General features: G+C 48.7%; 1 protein-coding gene across 1 annotated transcript in view; it reads left to right on the top strand.

Annotated features, from left to right (window-relative positions):
* The window catches only part of MCF2L2 (MCF.2 cell line derived transforming sequence-like 2), a 268,026-nt gene that overhangs the window by 72,283 nt on the left and 181,244 nt on the right, over positions 1 to 14,499 (top strand). Inside the window, 1 exon segment of the mRNA XM_019532786.1 lies at positions 5,237 to 5,351. Within this exon segment, the coding sequence (XP_019388331.1) occupies positions 5,237 to 5,351 (115 nt within the window).

The following is a 14,499-nucleotide window of genomic DNA, read 5'->3' as shown; positions in this document are numbered from 1 at the left end:
AGGATGTGCAGCTTGGGTTTTTTGCTCTCAGGACACATGAAGCTGATTAAAACAACATTGTGTTCAAGTTCTGCTATGTTTTCAGGCACGAATAAATCGGGGTAAGCTAGAGTGGATGCCCACAGACTTCAGTGCCTCGTTGGAGGCTTTTCTGTCACTCCTTTCTTGTAAAAGGTGAGACTTGCTCTTCAGAAACCCTGTTACCTGCAAAACCAGAGACGTAAAAAGCATATAACGTGCAAGCCAAAGGAAATGGTTCACTAAACAGGAAGGAAAAGGCATTTCCAGATCTGTTGGACAAAAGCAAAGACCACAAAGCTGTTAAGGGTGCGTATAGGAATAATGCTGCTGGAATAATCCTTCGCTAAATCATCCTTTTGGAGCAAGGAAATGTCTCTCTCCTCCCCTACGAGCCCCAGTGACATCTGCTCTGAAGATGCAGCTTCTTCCCTTTCCCTTTGAAGTATCCAAGAGGGAGAAGGATCTCTCAGCCTGTTTAAACCTGGATGTTGTGTGTTGTTAACTCCTGTTTTATTCTAATAACCAATGAACATTTTGGAGAAGAGTTGTTTTCATTTAAAGGTCTGTCACATCGCCAGTCTGGTCAGCACACGTGTTCACAATAATATTGTGAAGAAGGAAATCCTTCAGGCTTCATTTCATTGCCATAAAGAACCTAAATAAAATCTGAAGCCCAGCTGGAAAAAAAAATTATTTACAGGCCATCTAGAGAGTTAAGTTCAGAGTCACTATCCCAGCGGGATACCTGAAGTAGGTCATACCTCTCCAGGTTGTTTCAGGCTGTCTGCAGCTTCATGCAGATGTCAGCCTGCAGTTAGTGCATAGTCCATGGGTTGACCTCACAGCCATGAGGGATCAGCACTTAGGCAGCCAAGTAGAAATTAAAATGTCTGGTGCAAAACCCAAGGTCACTGGTTGGCACCTACCAATGGCCAGATTTCCATATATGAAAGCTTCCTGCTCATCAGGAATTGTTTTTCATTCAATGAAAACAGGTCTGACAGCTCTCTTCCCCATTCTGCTGTTCAAGCAGTTCTCACTTCAATGCAACCTCAGTTGCCATTTGAGCAGCTCCACCCATTTTTCCTAGCAGGGGGCTGCTTTTCATTAGCGAGTGGGGAACCACAAATGGTTCAGCGATTCAGCCTTTGACTACTTTTGGAATGGAAAACTCAGGACTCCTGAGAGCTACGATATTTCCTGGTCCCGGATGCTGTGGTGCTCCGACTCCATGGCTGACAGCCCGTCAGGACTTGCACTAATAGAGAATCTCTGCATTGCCTGCACTTGTATCGCAATGAAGGACTTAACTCCTCAGCTTCCTGTAAATTGGTCTCTCCGTCAAAGTTGCTGCAGCCGCACTGAATTATGCAAACTGCAATATGGCCTTTTCATAACTGCGGCCATGAGAGGGCAACGTGAACAAGCGCTGCCGACCAGGGCAGGGACAGCCTGCCTAAGATGCTTTGGAGCTTGTGGTTTTGGCTGCAGTCGGGATGGTATCTTAGTGAAATCGGGCATCCCTGCCTCCCAAATTACTGTCAGCCCATCCGACTGCTGACTGAAGTGTCAAGCCATCCTGCCATGCCCTTCTCTGACTTCTAAGGCTTCTGTCACCTTCCCAGCTTGGGTGCCAAGAATAACCTTTCATGCTTGCAGTCTTTCCCTTCTGGCAAAAACCCGTCCTGACCATTTCCAGCAGAGCTCTCCCGCACAGTTGTGGTGAAGCAAGATAGTTTGGTTTGAATTGGTAATGTGTCTGGAGCTCCTTTCTGGGTTGCACATCGTTATTTGGTATGTAGGCAACTTTTTGGCTGTGCATTGCTTTCCCTTCAGCAATCAATAACAAGTACAAGGGGCATCCTTTTCTAAAAGAGTAGAGGGTTAGAGCAGAGGACTGGGACTCCAAATGTCTGTCCTCCTCTCGGATCCAGACTCCTTGTGGGCCACTCAGCTGGCCTCTGTGCCATTGCTCAGCCATCTGAAGCAAAGGTCTGACAATACTGGGCCTATTAGTGTGCTTTAGCACCACCCCCACCCAAACCTCCTTTGGTCTCTGAGCACAAGGTAGGAGTTATCCATTGACTGATCATCACGTTCTCATCATGAAGTTTTCGCTATGGTGTAGTAAACACAAAGGGAGTGTGGTTACCAGAGCCAGTGGACCTGCTGTCCCCACTGGTTTCTAATTTGTATCCCTTGCCCTGCTAGTACCCTCAGGAGCCAATTAAAGTAATTTAAGCAGTTGGAAAAAGCCTGGCTGTGACTGCCCGGATGGTGAGGGTGGCTTCCCCCAAGGGCTGTCATTTGCCAGCTCACAATCTGCAGAAATTTGCATAGAGATCTGAATATAGCAAAGACTGCGGCAAATCCTAGTTTTGTATAAAAAGAAAGGCATTGACAGCTCTGGCATTTTGAAAAGCCTGGAAATCCTCTGGCAGGAGCACAGCAGCACTTTCAAGCTCTTCTTGTACATAATGAGCTTCCCTCCCCTGTCATTACCTCGTTAACCAAACTGACAGCAAGATTTTTCCTTGCAGCCTGAATCCCCAGCTACTGTTACCGCTGCAGGCCAGGGTGGGGATGGGACCATGTCATTCCTCATGTGTTACCGCTATTGGGTGTGATGTCACATTTTGGGGGTTATGAGCTTCCCGTCATGATCATCCTTTCCAGTCCCAAACCTGCCCTCAGCTACATCCATGCAGTCTCACAGATTTCAGTGCATGGGAATGCCTGAGGCCTTTCCATCTTTGAAGTATTCTCCAAATATTGCTGACCTCAAGAATCCTTCAAATTGGAGGCATCAGCAGGCAGAGTCCTATTGCTTTTTTTTGGGTGGGGGGGATGTTGGAGGGGGGAAGGGAAGGAGAATAAAAAATACTTTTTTTGCTTTAAAAGACTTTTTTGCTTTCCTTGTTGAAACTGGTTTTGTAGCTGCCTCCAATTTTGGGATCCGCCAGATGAGTTGTTCATGAATTCCTGCATTACATCCCGAAACAAAGGGGACTTCCACCTCCGCCACCAGCTGCAGTCTCTGCTCTCGTGGGCAGTCACCTCAGACTATTCCTTCCACAAACTGATCGAGGTCCATCCTGACACCAGTTGGCTTTCAGCTCCCGCAGCTCGAACCTCACTCTTCAAACTATTGCATGAGAGAACAGCAGGAGCTGAGTAGCACCGTTTTGCCTGCTCCACAGTTGGGGAGAGAGGAGCAAGGGAGGGAGAGCACTACTCTTTCCTTCCAAGCCAGAGCGGTGCATGCAGGGTGGCAGAGGGGGGTGAAGGGTGTATAGTTGCTGGCATGGCAGAGGGGCTGGGTGTGCTGCAGAGACTGCTTGAAGCAGCGAGGGGTGAAAGCATGAGAGGAAGGTGAGAATGAAAGGATGCAAGGATGTCTGGGTGCATGCACTGAACTGGACTTGCAGTTTATTTCCTATGGCACTGCCCTCCTTTCCCACGAGATGGCACTAAATATCTTTTCTGAAACTAACCATCCAAGGATTTTAATGCTCTCCTCAGCATTGAGGAAGTAGAGGTAAAGTAGTGCAGCAGCAGTAGAGGTAAATTCTGTCTGGTTTGGGGCGATTCCAGTCCACTGCAGCCTGTGGACAGTTTGGATTAGGACAGCCCTCAGCCAGGAGTTGGCATTTGCCCTCCCCCATAGTTAAGACAGAATCAGATTTATTTAATAAATACATTTGATTTATTTATTTTAATCCATAAGATTTATTTCATAGTCAGTTCAGTGCAGCACTGATGATGAGTGGTGTTTCTTGCTTTCTGTTTGGGCCTCGGTTTGAACCTCTCTGGAACTGTCTAGCTCCTGGCAGGGAGACAGTCCTGGGTGTTTTCATGCCATTGGCCTTTTCCATCTGTAACTAAAATAGTCTGATATTTTTAGAAGAGCGCCAAAGGGGTCAACAAGTTTTAAATGTCCAAATACAGCCTCTGCTTTGTCAGGCATCTCAGCTGAAAAATGACCTTTTTGTGGTCTCTGGGAAACATTATAGCAAAGAGGCGAGAAGCTGGGCTGGCTGGGGATCAGCAGGGCCACCAAGGTGTGTGGTTAAACTGAATCACTTTCTACTTCAGTATTATCTCAAGCTAAGAGGAACCTGATTTTCAGCTGGTGTGCACGAGCCTACTGCCATGGGAGAGGAAGGATATTTTGGCATATATCAACTCAGGCTGTGGCCCCTAGTCTCAAGCAGGGTTGCGGGACCTTATGAGATGGTGAGAGTGGCGGGGAGCAGGGGCGGCTACCAGACAGCATGGTGGGGAGTACAGCAAGGAGTAATCACGGGGACACCTGGTTTGGGGATTAAACTGGTGATTTTTGCATTGTGGACACCAGGCTATTGAAATGCCTAGTTACCAAGTTACTTTTATACTTACTGGCTTTTGGCTGTTGTCATAACAGGTAACCCAAGAGAGGCCTTAGCCACCCAGGTTGCCTCTCCATCCAAAGCCTGTAGGAATTTGGATCAGTTTGGCAGAGGGCCAAGCCTGGAGTTTGGTGCTGAGGTTCCCAGTGAGAATCCAGCAAAGCACCTTCATGTTGTAACTCTGTAGGGAGTGGAGCTTGTCCTGTGCGTAGGATGGAGCTCTCTCGCCTGGATGACAGAGCAATTCAGCATAATAAGAGGATAAAAAGATAGCAATGTCCATCGATGTGGCTAGAACTCCCCTCTGGGTGTATTTTTGAGAACTAAAGCCTCAGGGGCAGGTTGCTCCTGGGGTTGTGTTATTCCTTGTTCATGAGTATTCATAGTTTTATTACTTCTATTTCCATGGTGCTCGGAGGCCTAGTTAGGATCAGGGTTGCTTTGTGTGAAGTGATGTATTGTACATAGGGAGACCTGGCCTCTGCCCCAAAACAGCTTGGTCCCCAGGTCAGATTATAGGTATTGGCGGATCCCGATGGTATTATAAAGTGTTACCACAAATGGTCAGTTGAGAAAAAGAAAGAACTCAACCAGGTTCAAATCACACAGTGGTAGATTTGGGAAGGGACCCCAAGGGTCAGATTCTCAGCAGAGGTAAATCTGGGTAAATATTGGATCCCAGGCCTCCTTCATCACTGTCTAGTACCATATCTATTGGGTTAGACAGCATCTCGGTGGGGAGTGTGGCCACGCTCCGTGGCGTGGTAGGTGCTTGCCAGTTCTCTGACATTAAATCTTTTGACCTCTTAACAATCTCTCATTTTCAGGAGGAAGAGGGAAGGATGGGGCGCCCATCATCACCTTCCCAGAGTATGCAGGGTTCAGCGAGATACCTGACGAGGACTTTCTGAACGTGGTGACATATTTAACCAGCATTCCCAGGTGAGCCAACACACAAAAGTCTGTCATTTCTCTGAGCTTTTGCTTTCTCCATTGGCTTGCTGCTTGTTATTGCATTCGGGGATTTGCATGGTGTCAAGTCATATTTTGTACTGGACCAGCTGTATACTTGGATGAGATGTCAGATGAGCTTTCAGGCACAAAATGCTCTTCCTCGGATCTGGAAAAGAAGCAGGAAGGGCACTTTGTGCCCCAAAGCTTGTCTAACATCTTTCCCTTCTATAAAGTTGACCCAGGAGAAGACATGACCTCACCTCATCTTGCTTTCTGCGTGTTACTTGGACCGTCAGAGCTACAACGTTATTTCACTGGATTGCAGTCAGCGCATTGGAGCTTGTGAGAGATTGCAGGCAACAGCCCTGCAGAACAATGTCATCCAGCCCTGTGGAGACAAAAAGCTGAAGGCCTAAGTGTCATGTCTTATGCATAGGGGTGAATTCCATCTGCACAGAACAGGGACATTGCCAGGTTGGCTGGACTTGAACAGCAGCAAGAGGTGGAGCAGAATATCATTGGAGCTAAGCAGTTGTAGGGTGATTATGTGTATTAATGTCGCTGCTTTGGACCCTGGGCACAACAAGTAAATGGATATAGCAGAAAGATCTTGTCCTGGAACAGACCCTTGCACAGGTAGCTAAAGGATTTTTACAGTCTCCCAAGTACCATGACACCTGAGAGCATTTCCAGGCTGAATAACCCCATGGCTCCCAGCCTTTCATCATAAGGTCTGTTTTCCTGACCTCTAATCATGTGCATGGCTCTCCTGTGCACCCTCTCAAGCTTCTCCACATCCTTTTTGAATTGTGGAGCCCAAAACTGGATGCAGTACTCCAGCTGTGGCCTCACCAAGGCTGAGTACAACGAGAGAATGACGTCCTGGGATTTGTTTGAGAAGCATCTAAGTATGCAGGCCAGCGTTTTCCTTGCTTTACTAGCCGCAGCATCACATTACAGGCTCATGTTCATCTTGTGGTCAGTGATGACCCCCAAGTCTCTTTCATCTGTAGTGCTAACGAGCGCAGCACTGCCAAGCCTATAAGCATGCTGCTGGTTTTTCCTCCCAAGATGGAGAACCTTCTGTTTTTCAGTGTTGAAAACCTCCAGGATCTTGTCCGCCCATTTCATGAGCCTGTCAGGATCTGCCTGGATCACCCTCCTGTCTTTAGGTGTGGATGCTTTACCCCAGAGTTTGGTGTCATCAGCAGACTTGGCCAGTCCACATCATTGATGAAGATGTTAAATAGTATAGGCCCTAGGACAGAGCCTTGAGGGACCCCACTGGTGACTGTGCACCAAGACGGTTGGCTCCCGTTGACCACCACCCTCTGGGTCTGACCACAGAGCCAATTCCCCAACCAGTGGATCGTGGTGAGGTCAAGGCCACAGTTGGCCAGTTTAGCCAAGAGGTGATCGTGTGATACCAGATTGAAGGCTTTTTTAAAGTTAAGATATACAACGTCAATCTCTTCCCCCTTGTCCAGGTGATAAGTCACCTGGTCATAAAAGGAAATGAGATTGGTGTTAGATGCTGCCGTGTGTCACTGAGGAACCTGGCAGTCAGTGGCACTTGGAGGGGTGAGAATACTGCTGGAGGGGATTTGTGAAGCCTCTTATTGAACAAAATTGATGCCATCCTGTGTGAACTTAGAGGTCCTAGTTTGCCTTGTCCCAACTGCTCTGTAGCTAATGCCAAAGCGAATAAGTTTGAAAGGCAGCTCCCCAAACTTTGGAGCAGGAGACAGGTTCTGGACAGCTGTAAATGGTCACAGGTCCCTTGAAGTCAGCAGAACTATGACAGTCTGTCACCAGCTGATGGTCTGCCCATGTTTGGGGCATTATTGTGCCACCATGTTCAGACAAAAAAATAAGGTCTCTTAGGGAAGGCTTAGTGTTACACTCTTAGTATAAACCTACCTAGTTGTGTCTCTTTTCTACAGGCCTGCTCCAAAATCAGTTGAAGTCAGGAGAAAGATGCCTTGACAACTTCAGCGAGCATTGACTGGAGCTTGACAGTCTCCACCTTAGATGATAATATAACTTGAGTGCTTTGTTTTTTCTTGACCAGCGCTCTCCAGTGTCATGCAGCAGCCATGTGAAATAATAGACTGAGGACAGCCCTAACAATTCAGCCTTGTTTGGTAGCACAGTGCACTCTTTGGGTTGGTGAAGAGAGGGAGAGAAGCAATGTATTGGACCATAGTGAGCCCCGTTGATTAGAGCTATCACTGTGACGAGCCTTTTGTCTGTGCTGTGGAGGGATGGTGTGTGAGACCTTGTAGTGCTGAAGTGGAGTGTCTAGGCCTTACACTAAATGCATCTTTCATCCAAAAAGGAGATGAGAGGCAAAATGCTGGTGTCTCATTCATAAGTGGGGGGCTGGGGAGCGGAGATGGAGGATGGTCTCTGGTCCATGGACCACCAGGTCTATAAGAAGCTGGTCAGTGTTTTCAGTGGAATATTGTACCATGGCTGGTGTGCCTGTAGGATCTTAGTTCAATGTAACTATATCAAGCTGTTTTGTGACATGAAGGGTGGTGTTGGGGGGAGATCTATGGGGCTGTATGAAACAGTGAGTCACAGAAAGGCAGCTGAGTTCCACCGACCCCATCTTCCAGCCAGAGCGACATATTTGCTGCTGCTTTGTTCGCTGGGAGGGTTTCCAGCATCAGGATGTTTTCCCTGTCCTCCAGCCAGAAGTCACCCTAAGCCAACAAAACAAGTTCATGTTCCTGAAGAAATGGTGCCAAGGCACTAAAACATGGTAGTTGAATTACTTTTTGTTGCCTCCCCCCCCCAAAAAAAATTGGGTGAGTGTCACATTTTTCCTTTCTCCTCACCCTATCCTTGGATTGTGCCATGTGTGTCAGCCAGAAGCAGGGCTGAGGAAGAAATGACGGTTTCTTATTTGCTGCGGTCTTGTGTGCAAAAGCTGCTGGGAGGGGAACAAAAGAAAAATGTGGCTCCTTCAAGTCCTGGGACAAGTTTTCCAGCTCCTGTACCCACAGTTGGGAGTGCCAGAACAGCTGACAAGAGCTATGCAGGGTATCTAACAGCTCCATTGTTTGACTCTGTCTGTGGGCCATCTGTTCTGCAGAAAGAGACCTCGTCTACTGCATGTCATCAAGATGGGGAACATGACTGTCTATAGGAAGATGACTCCGGCAGAGAATACCCACACACTGTTTACCACTGTGTGTTTTGCAGCGTGGTCATGATTTAGCAGAAGTACCTCCAGTCACTAATAGTGATGATAAGAGGGAAGAGGTTATGCTTGCAATGGTTTTCCTTTGCTTGTTTGGGCTATGTCTACACCACTTCCCCAACACTCCTGATGATGCCATCTTTAAGCCTACCCAGTCCACCTGTTCCCTTCACATAGGCCAAACCCAGAAATGAGGGCACTCCTCACTACCGTTCCCAAGGTCTCAGCTTCTGGTGTGCTCGGGAGCAGTGGTGGGGACAACCCTCAGGGCAGTTTCACCATCTCATTTCTAGGTTTGATGTGTTCAGAGCATTGGCAAGGAGAAAGGAATATCATCCTTGTGTGGGAAGTGTTGTAGACATATTCTACTAGTGCTCATCTGAGATTGTGGGCAGGTCGGCTAGTTACTGCCAGGTAAGATAATAGAGTGTAAGCTTGCTGCATATTACTTATTCTGCAGTAACTATCTGTGTGTACACTCTTACCCTGTGGTAAATGCAAGGTCATGTATCCTGCTTTCTTTCCTTGCAGGAGTTACCGCGCAATATTTGCTAAGCTAAGTTCACACTGTAGCTTTCTGCAGAGCTCTAGTTTGTGCATTTATACTTTGAGATCCCAAAGCAATGCATACATATCAATTAATTAACCCTTTGAGGCAGGGGAATTATGTTACCCCAGTCTCATAGGTGGGGAAACGGAGGCACAGCAAAGGCCAAGATCAATCAGATAAAAGTCAACAAGGACACGTGCAAAATCCTGCACCTGGGATGGAAAAATTGCATGCACAAATACAGACTGCAGCCTATCAATCATTTCTGCCCCTGATTAATAGGCTGCAGTACTACAGAGAAGGACCTGGGGGTTACAGTGGACCATGAGCTGACTAGGAGTCAACAGTGTGCTCATCTCTGGAAGTTTTCAAGAGCAAGTTGAACAGATACTTAGCTGGGATGGTTTAGTCAGGGATAATCCTGCCTTGAGTAGGTGACTGGAAAAGATGACTTTGTGAGGTCCCTTCCAGCCCTACTTTCCCATGATCTGAAGTTTCTGTCAGCCTTGCCCATAGCATCTGGCACTGCCTGCTCTCTCACTGAATGAAGTAAGCTGCTAACTACTTACATTGAGCAAAGGTGATGGAACCAGGTCTAAGTGACAGAGCTGGGACCTGAACCCTGATATCCTGCTTCTCAGCCAGTATTTTGGCCATTGGCCTCCAGACCACTGTGTAGAAAAGATTACAATGAATGCAGCTTAAGGAATTTGGTTGGTCTCTGATGCTTTTGGAAGGAGCAACCCCCATTTCTCTCCAGTCACTCCTTGGATTCCCAGTCCTTTTAGTCCTAGGTGTCTGTCTAGCATGGGAAGTGCCTAAACTGCAATGTTGGATGGTTGATATCTGACCCAATAATACAGGCTGGGAGCTGTGAAGGGTGGGGTGGTGCTTCTGTTTTGTTTTTGACAGAGCCTTGTGCATCTTCAGTTTGCTAATCTGTGCATAGAGCAATTGTCTTTCCCTTTAACCCAGGGATGGGCAATTATTTTGGGTGGAGGGCTGCTTACTCAGTTTTGGCAAGCCATTGAGGCAGCCAGGGGCAGAAAAATATTAATTTCCTAAATTTTTTTAGGGGGTCCCGCGGGCCAGATAGAATGGCTTGGTGGGCCGCATCTGACCCGTGGGCTGCATTTTGCCCACCCCTGCTCTAACCCCACTGAGGCTGTAATATCTCATTTACCATTGTAACAATACAGGATATTAGTGTTGCAATGGATGTATCACGAGTAATAGGTCCCACTTTGTCCTACTCCCAAAGCAAATGGAGACATCTAGGGAGAAAACCAGGTGGCTAGGGAGAGGGAGATAGTGGGGAATTACCAAGGCCACCACCATCAGTCATCCAGACCAAAGAGCATGCTGAAAAGAAGCAGGTTCTGCTGATTGAAAGACTTGGCATAGAAATATGCCGCTGCACACAGAGCAGAAAGTAAGACAGATTGGTCTGACTTCCAGACAGACCTGCCATCCTGCAGCAGGAGGTAGCATCCAGGTGTTCATTGCACAGAGCTCTGCAGTCAGCAAAGTAAAATGAGTAATTCCTTCCAATCAGAGAATCGGTACAACTGTTTCTGTAGAACATGTGCTTCCTCTGGCATAACTGTACTTCTGTCATGGGTGCCATGCACAGCATGTGCAAAAGACAGATGTACACTGACACATGGAATGGTATAAATAATGGACTCATCTTACAGACTTCCGGGTAGCTACATCATTAGCTATTACCTATGTAACACCAGGAATTGAGCTGGAGACTTCAAGATCTTAAAGCGCAGCCTCTCCTGTTAGAAATGAAAGGCCTGCTCTACCAACTCAGGCTTTACAAGGCTCATTACCTCCTGTATGTGAGGTCCAGCTACTGCTAGGGGAACAAGAGTCCTATTCTGAGGAGAGGTGCATGCATGGCCTACAATACACAGTGGCTTCTTACCCATTTCTGCCCACACCAGGAATCTCTTCCCTTCTGAGCCCTATCGAGCAATTGCTTAAGAAGACAGATGGGCCTTCCTCCTTGCCTGATGGGTCATTAAACTTGGCTTCTGTTGGAGTCTCCTGTAACAGAGTTCACACCTCAGGACTGAAGCACCACAGCTAATCTAGCATGTTGCAAAAAGCAGAAACTCTCACACAGCCCCACTCCGGGCTTCACAGGGCTAAATGTGTCTACGTTCGCTTTGGAGACAAGTTTGGTATCTATTTACCACGTACAGTTTGCTGCAGAGCTTTCCTTGCCAGGACCTGAGGTCTGCCCGGTGTGCTCCATAGTGAATAGTAGTAATATAGTATAGCAATATGCGAAGGAGACGATATTAAGAAAATGAAGAGTGAGGTCTTTGTAATGCCTTGTCTATGAGTATCTCTCTTCACTGTACCTCTGCCCATATCGATGTCTCCTTTTCTTGCCCCCAGTCCTAATGTCCCATTGTCACTCAGGGCCAAGTAACACTTAGTCCTTGGCATAGGTTCTATTTTTGTGTGCTACACTGAAACAGGATCGTTTGCTGACACTAACTCTGTTCCCCCAGCTAAATTTAGGCCCTAAATCAGCCCTGACTAACTGAAAACAAGAAATACAAGCGCTGCTGTGCCATCTGGCTGAAGACGGGCAGGATCACCCTGTATGCCAAGGTCAAACGAAGGGGGTAGTATTGCACCAGGTGGATGCATAGACCCACACTCCTCCCCACGTGCCTTTTCCAGTATGATTTGAGACTCCCCCATGGTGTCCAGACCTGCCTTCCTCGCTGTGTCCCATATGTCAGTCTGTGGCAGGAAAGGTTTAAAGGACCGTGTTCCCCTGAGTAGCTTTCTCAGCCTTGACCACATCCCATTGCTTTACCTTGTCTGCCCTGATGGCCTAATGCTAGGCAGCTGCTAGTTCATATTTTGTTCTTAGCTGCTTTGCTGAACTGCTCTGCGTTTCCTGTATCACAGGTGCTTATAGTCCCTTTCTCCTGCTGCTTCCTGGATCTTCTGTTTTACTTGTCTTCTCCCCTTCCTCTCCCCTGTTATTTTTGGATGCAGCAAGTCCATAGTTGCAAGACCATGGGACATTCAACAATACAGCTGAACACTTTGTGGCCTGGCTTCTCATTTCTGCTCACTTGGTGGTCTGTAGCACACACCAACCATGGCATCACCCCTTGCTCTCCCCTGGTGACCCTAACCAAGAGACTCCCAACAGGCCTATCTCCAGTTTCATACAGGAGCTCTGAGCAATCTTACAGCTCTTTTACGTAAAGATCAGCTCCTGCTCCTCTTCTCCCCTGCCTGTCTGGCCTGAACAGTTTAGGCCCATCCATAAGTTCTCCAGTCATGCGAGCTCCCACCAGATCTCTGTAATGCCAATCATGTCGTCATTCTGTAATTGTGCAAGGATTTCTGGTTCGCCCTGCTTGTTTCCCAGGCTCCGTGCGTTCGTGTACAGGCACCTGAGGTAACTAGCCAAAAGCCCTACTTGCTTTCTTAGGATAGAGCAGCCATGGAAAATAATGGGAGGAAGACGCACAAAGAGAGCAACTGTTCTGTTTGACTAATTTGGGAATCAGTCTTTTGTGGGTCATCTGTGTCCCATGCAGAACATGGGCACCCAAAGTCGGCCATGTGGCCATCCAAAGGGCTGGAGTGTAAGAGGGAGGGAATGCACCACCATAGTCCTGCTTGAGCCTCTCTGCCCTGTGGCCTGAGGTCTAGGAGAGGATATTCATGGGTTTACTTATTCCCAGGATTGAGAAGAAAGAGGGAGCAGAGGGGATGAGTGGGTGGAGCTAAGCTGGAGTGGAACCTATGGTAGTTGGTGGCTTGATGGGAAATTCATTATAAACTGCTAATTCCTGGAAGTGGGGAGGAACTGTGAGTTGAATTGTGCAGCCTTCCACATTAAGGCATTTTACTCTCTGGCTCTCATATTTAAAGCTGAGTCAATCTATTGCGTAACAATTTTTCATTTCTTTGTCTGTCTTTCAAGTGAAATGGGATGGGGTTACCTCCTTCCAGGTCGACAGTAGCAGCTAAGAAGCAAATATTTACAGGCTGGTGTTCATTGTCCCCCATCTCCTCCCAGGGCAATTCTTGGCAATATTTGTTTCAAGAGAAAGTCACTTCCCTTTTCCTGGCTTGCATTTTCTTTTCTGCATGTAGTCTTCATGTTAGTGATCAAATTGTTTCCCTTGTTGTTCTTATGTTGTCTTACACCTCCCTAAAACACATCCCAAAGACAGGAGAACCTCTAAAGAGATGACAGTTAGGCTCCGGAGCAGCGAGAGATGCCTAGGTGAAAGCCCGCCGTGTCTCCGCTCCCCCGAAGCCCCCCAGACACCCCCCAGCAGCTGTGGAGCCCCCTGCCGACCCCAGCACAGCCAGAGGCAAGCGGGGCCTGTGGTGGGAAGGGGTTAACCCCTCACTGAGTGGGAGGAGGCGGCTGCGTGGAGCCGGCTGGGTCAAGCCCCGCCCAGGCCCCTACTTGGCCCAGCCCCCCAGGGAGCCACGCGACCGGAGTCGCGGGAACAGGCTGCTTGTCTGCCAGCGTGTGAGTTAGCGCGGAGCTCGCACAGGAGGAGCTCCAGGCCACAGTCCAGTGACTGCGTGCCATCAGGGACTGTGAGCAGGAGATCGACTCCTACTGCCAGGCCCTTCCCCCCCGGGAGCCGGAGGGGAGAGCACCGTCTCCCTCCAGGACAAAAGAGGACTCTGGGACCTCCCGCTCTGCCCAGTCAGGGGCATGGACCAAGGTGGTCAAGGGCCCGAAGGCCCGCTGCACCAAGGCCCCTGCCCCGCCAGAGCTTAGCAACAGGTTTGCACCTCTTGTTGCTCCAGCAGCGCCTGCTCAGTTACCAGCTCCCACTGGCAGCACAGGCTCAACCACAGCTACCGTCCCTGCCCTCCCCAAGGCAAAACGTAAGGTGTTTGTTGTGGGAGACTCCATCCTGAGGGGGACTGAGGGGGCAATCTGCCGCCCCGACCCCTTAGCCCAGGAAGTCTGCTGCTTCCCGGGGGCCTGCATCCGAGACATTGCGGAGAGGATCCCACAGCTCCTGTGGCCCACAGACCACTACCCTATGCTCCTTATTTATGTGTGCACCACTGACACAGCTCGGAGCACTTCCAGCCGGGTCATGAGGCACTACAGGGATTTGGGAGCGGGACTAAAGGGTCTGGGGGCACAGGTGGTGTTCTCGTCGATCCTCCCAGTCTCGGGCTATGAGCTTAGGTGGGACAGGAGGATCCACGTAGTCAACCAAAGACTGTGGCACTGGTGTCATTGGGAAGGCTTTGGCTTCCATGACCACAGTCTGCTCTTTGGCGAGAGAGGCAGCGAGCTGCTGGGAAGAGATGGCCTCCACCTCTCTCCCCTGGGGAGGAGGCTCTTCTCAGCC

The sequence above is a fragment of the Crocodylus porosus genome, unplaced genomic scaffold, assembly GCF_001723895.1.
Source record: "Crocodylus porosus isolate Cpor-Errol unplaced genomic scaffold, CroPor_comp1, whole genome shotgun sequence".
NCBI classification, from domain to species: Eukaryota; Metazoa; Chordata; order Crocodylia; family Crocodylidae; genus Crocodylus; species Crocodylus porosus.
The sequence above is the reverse complement of the archived record's forward strand: the minus strand, read 5'-3'. Positions and strand labels throughout refer to the sequence as shown.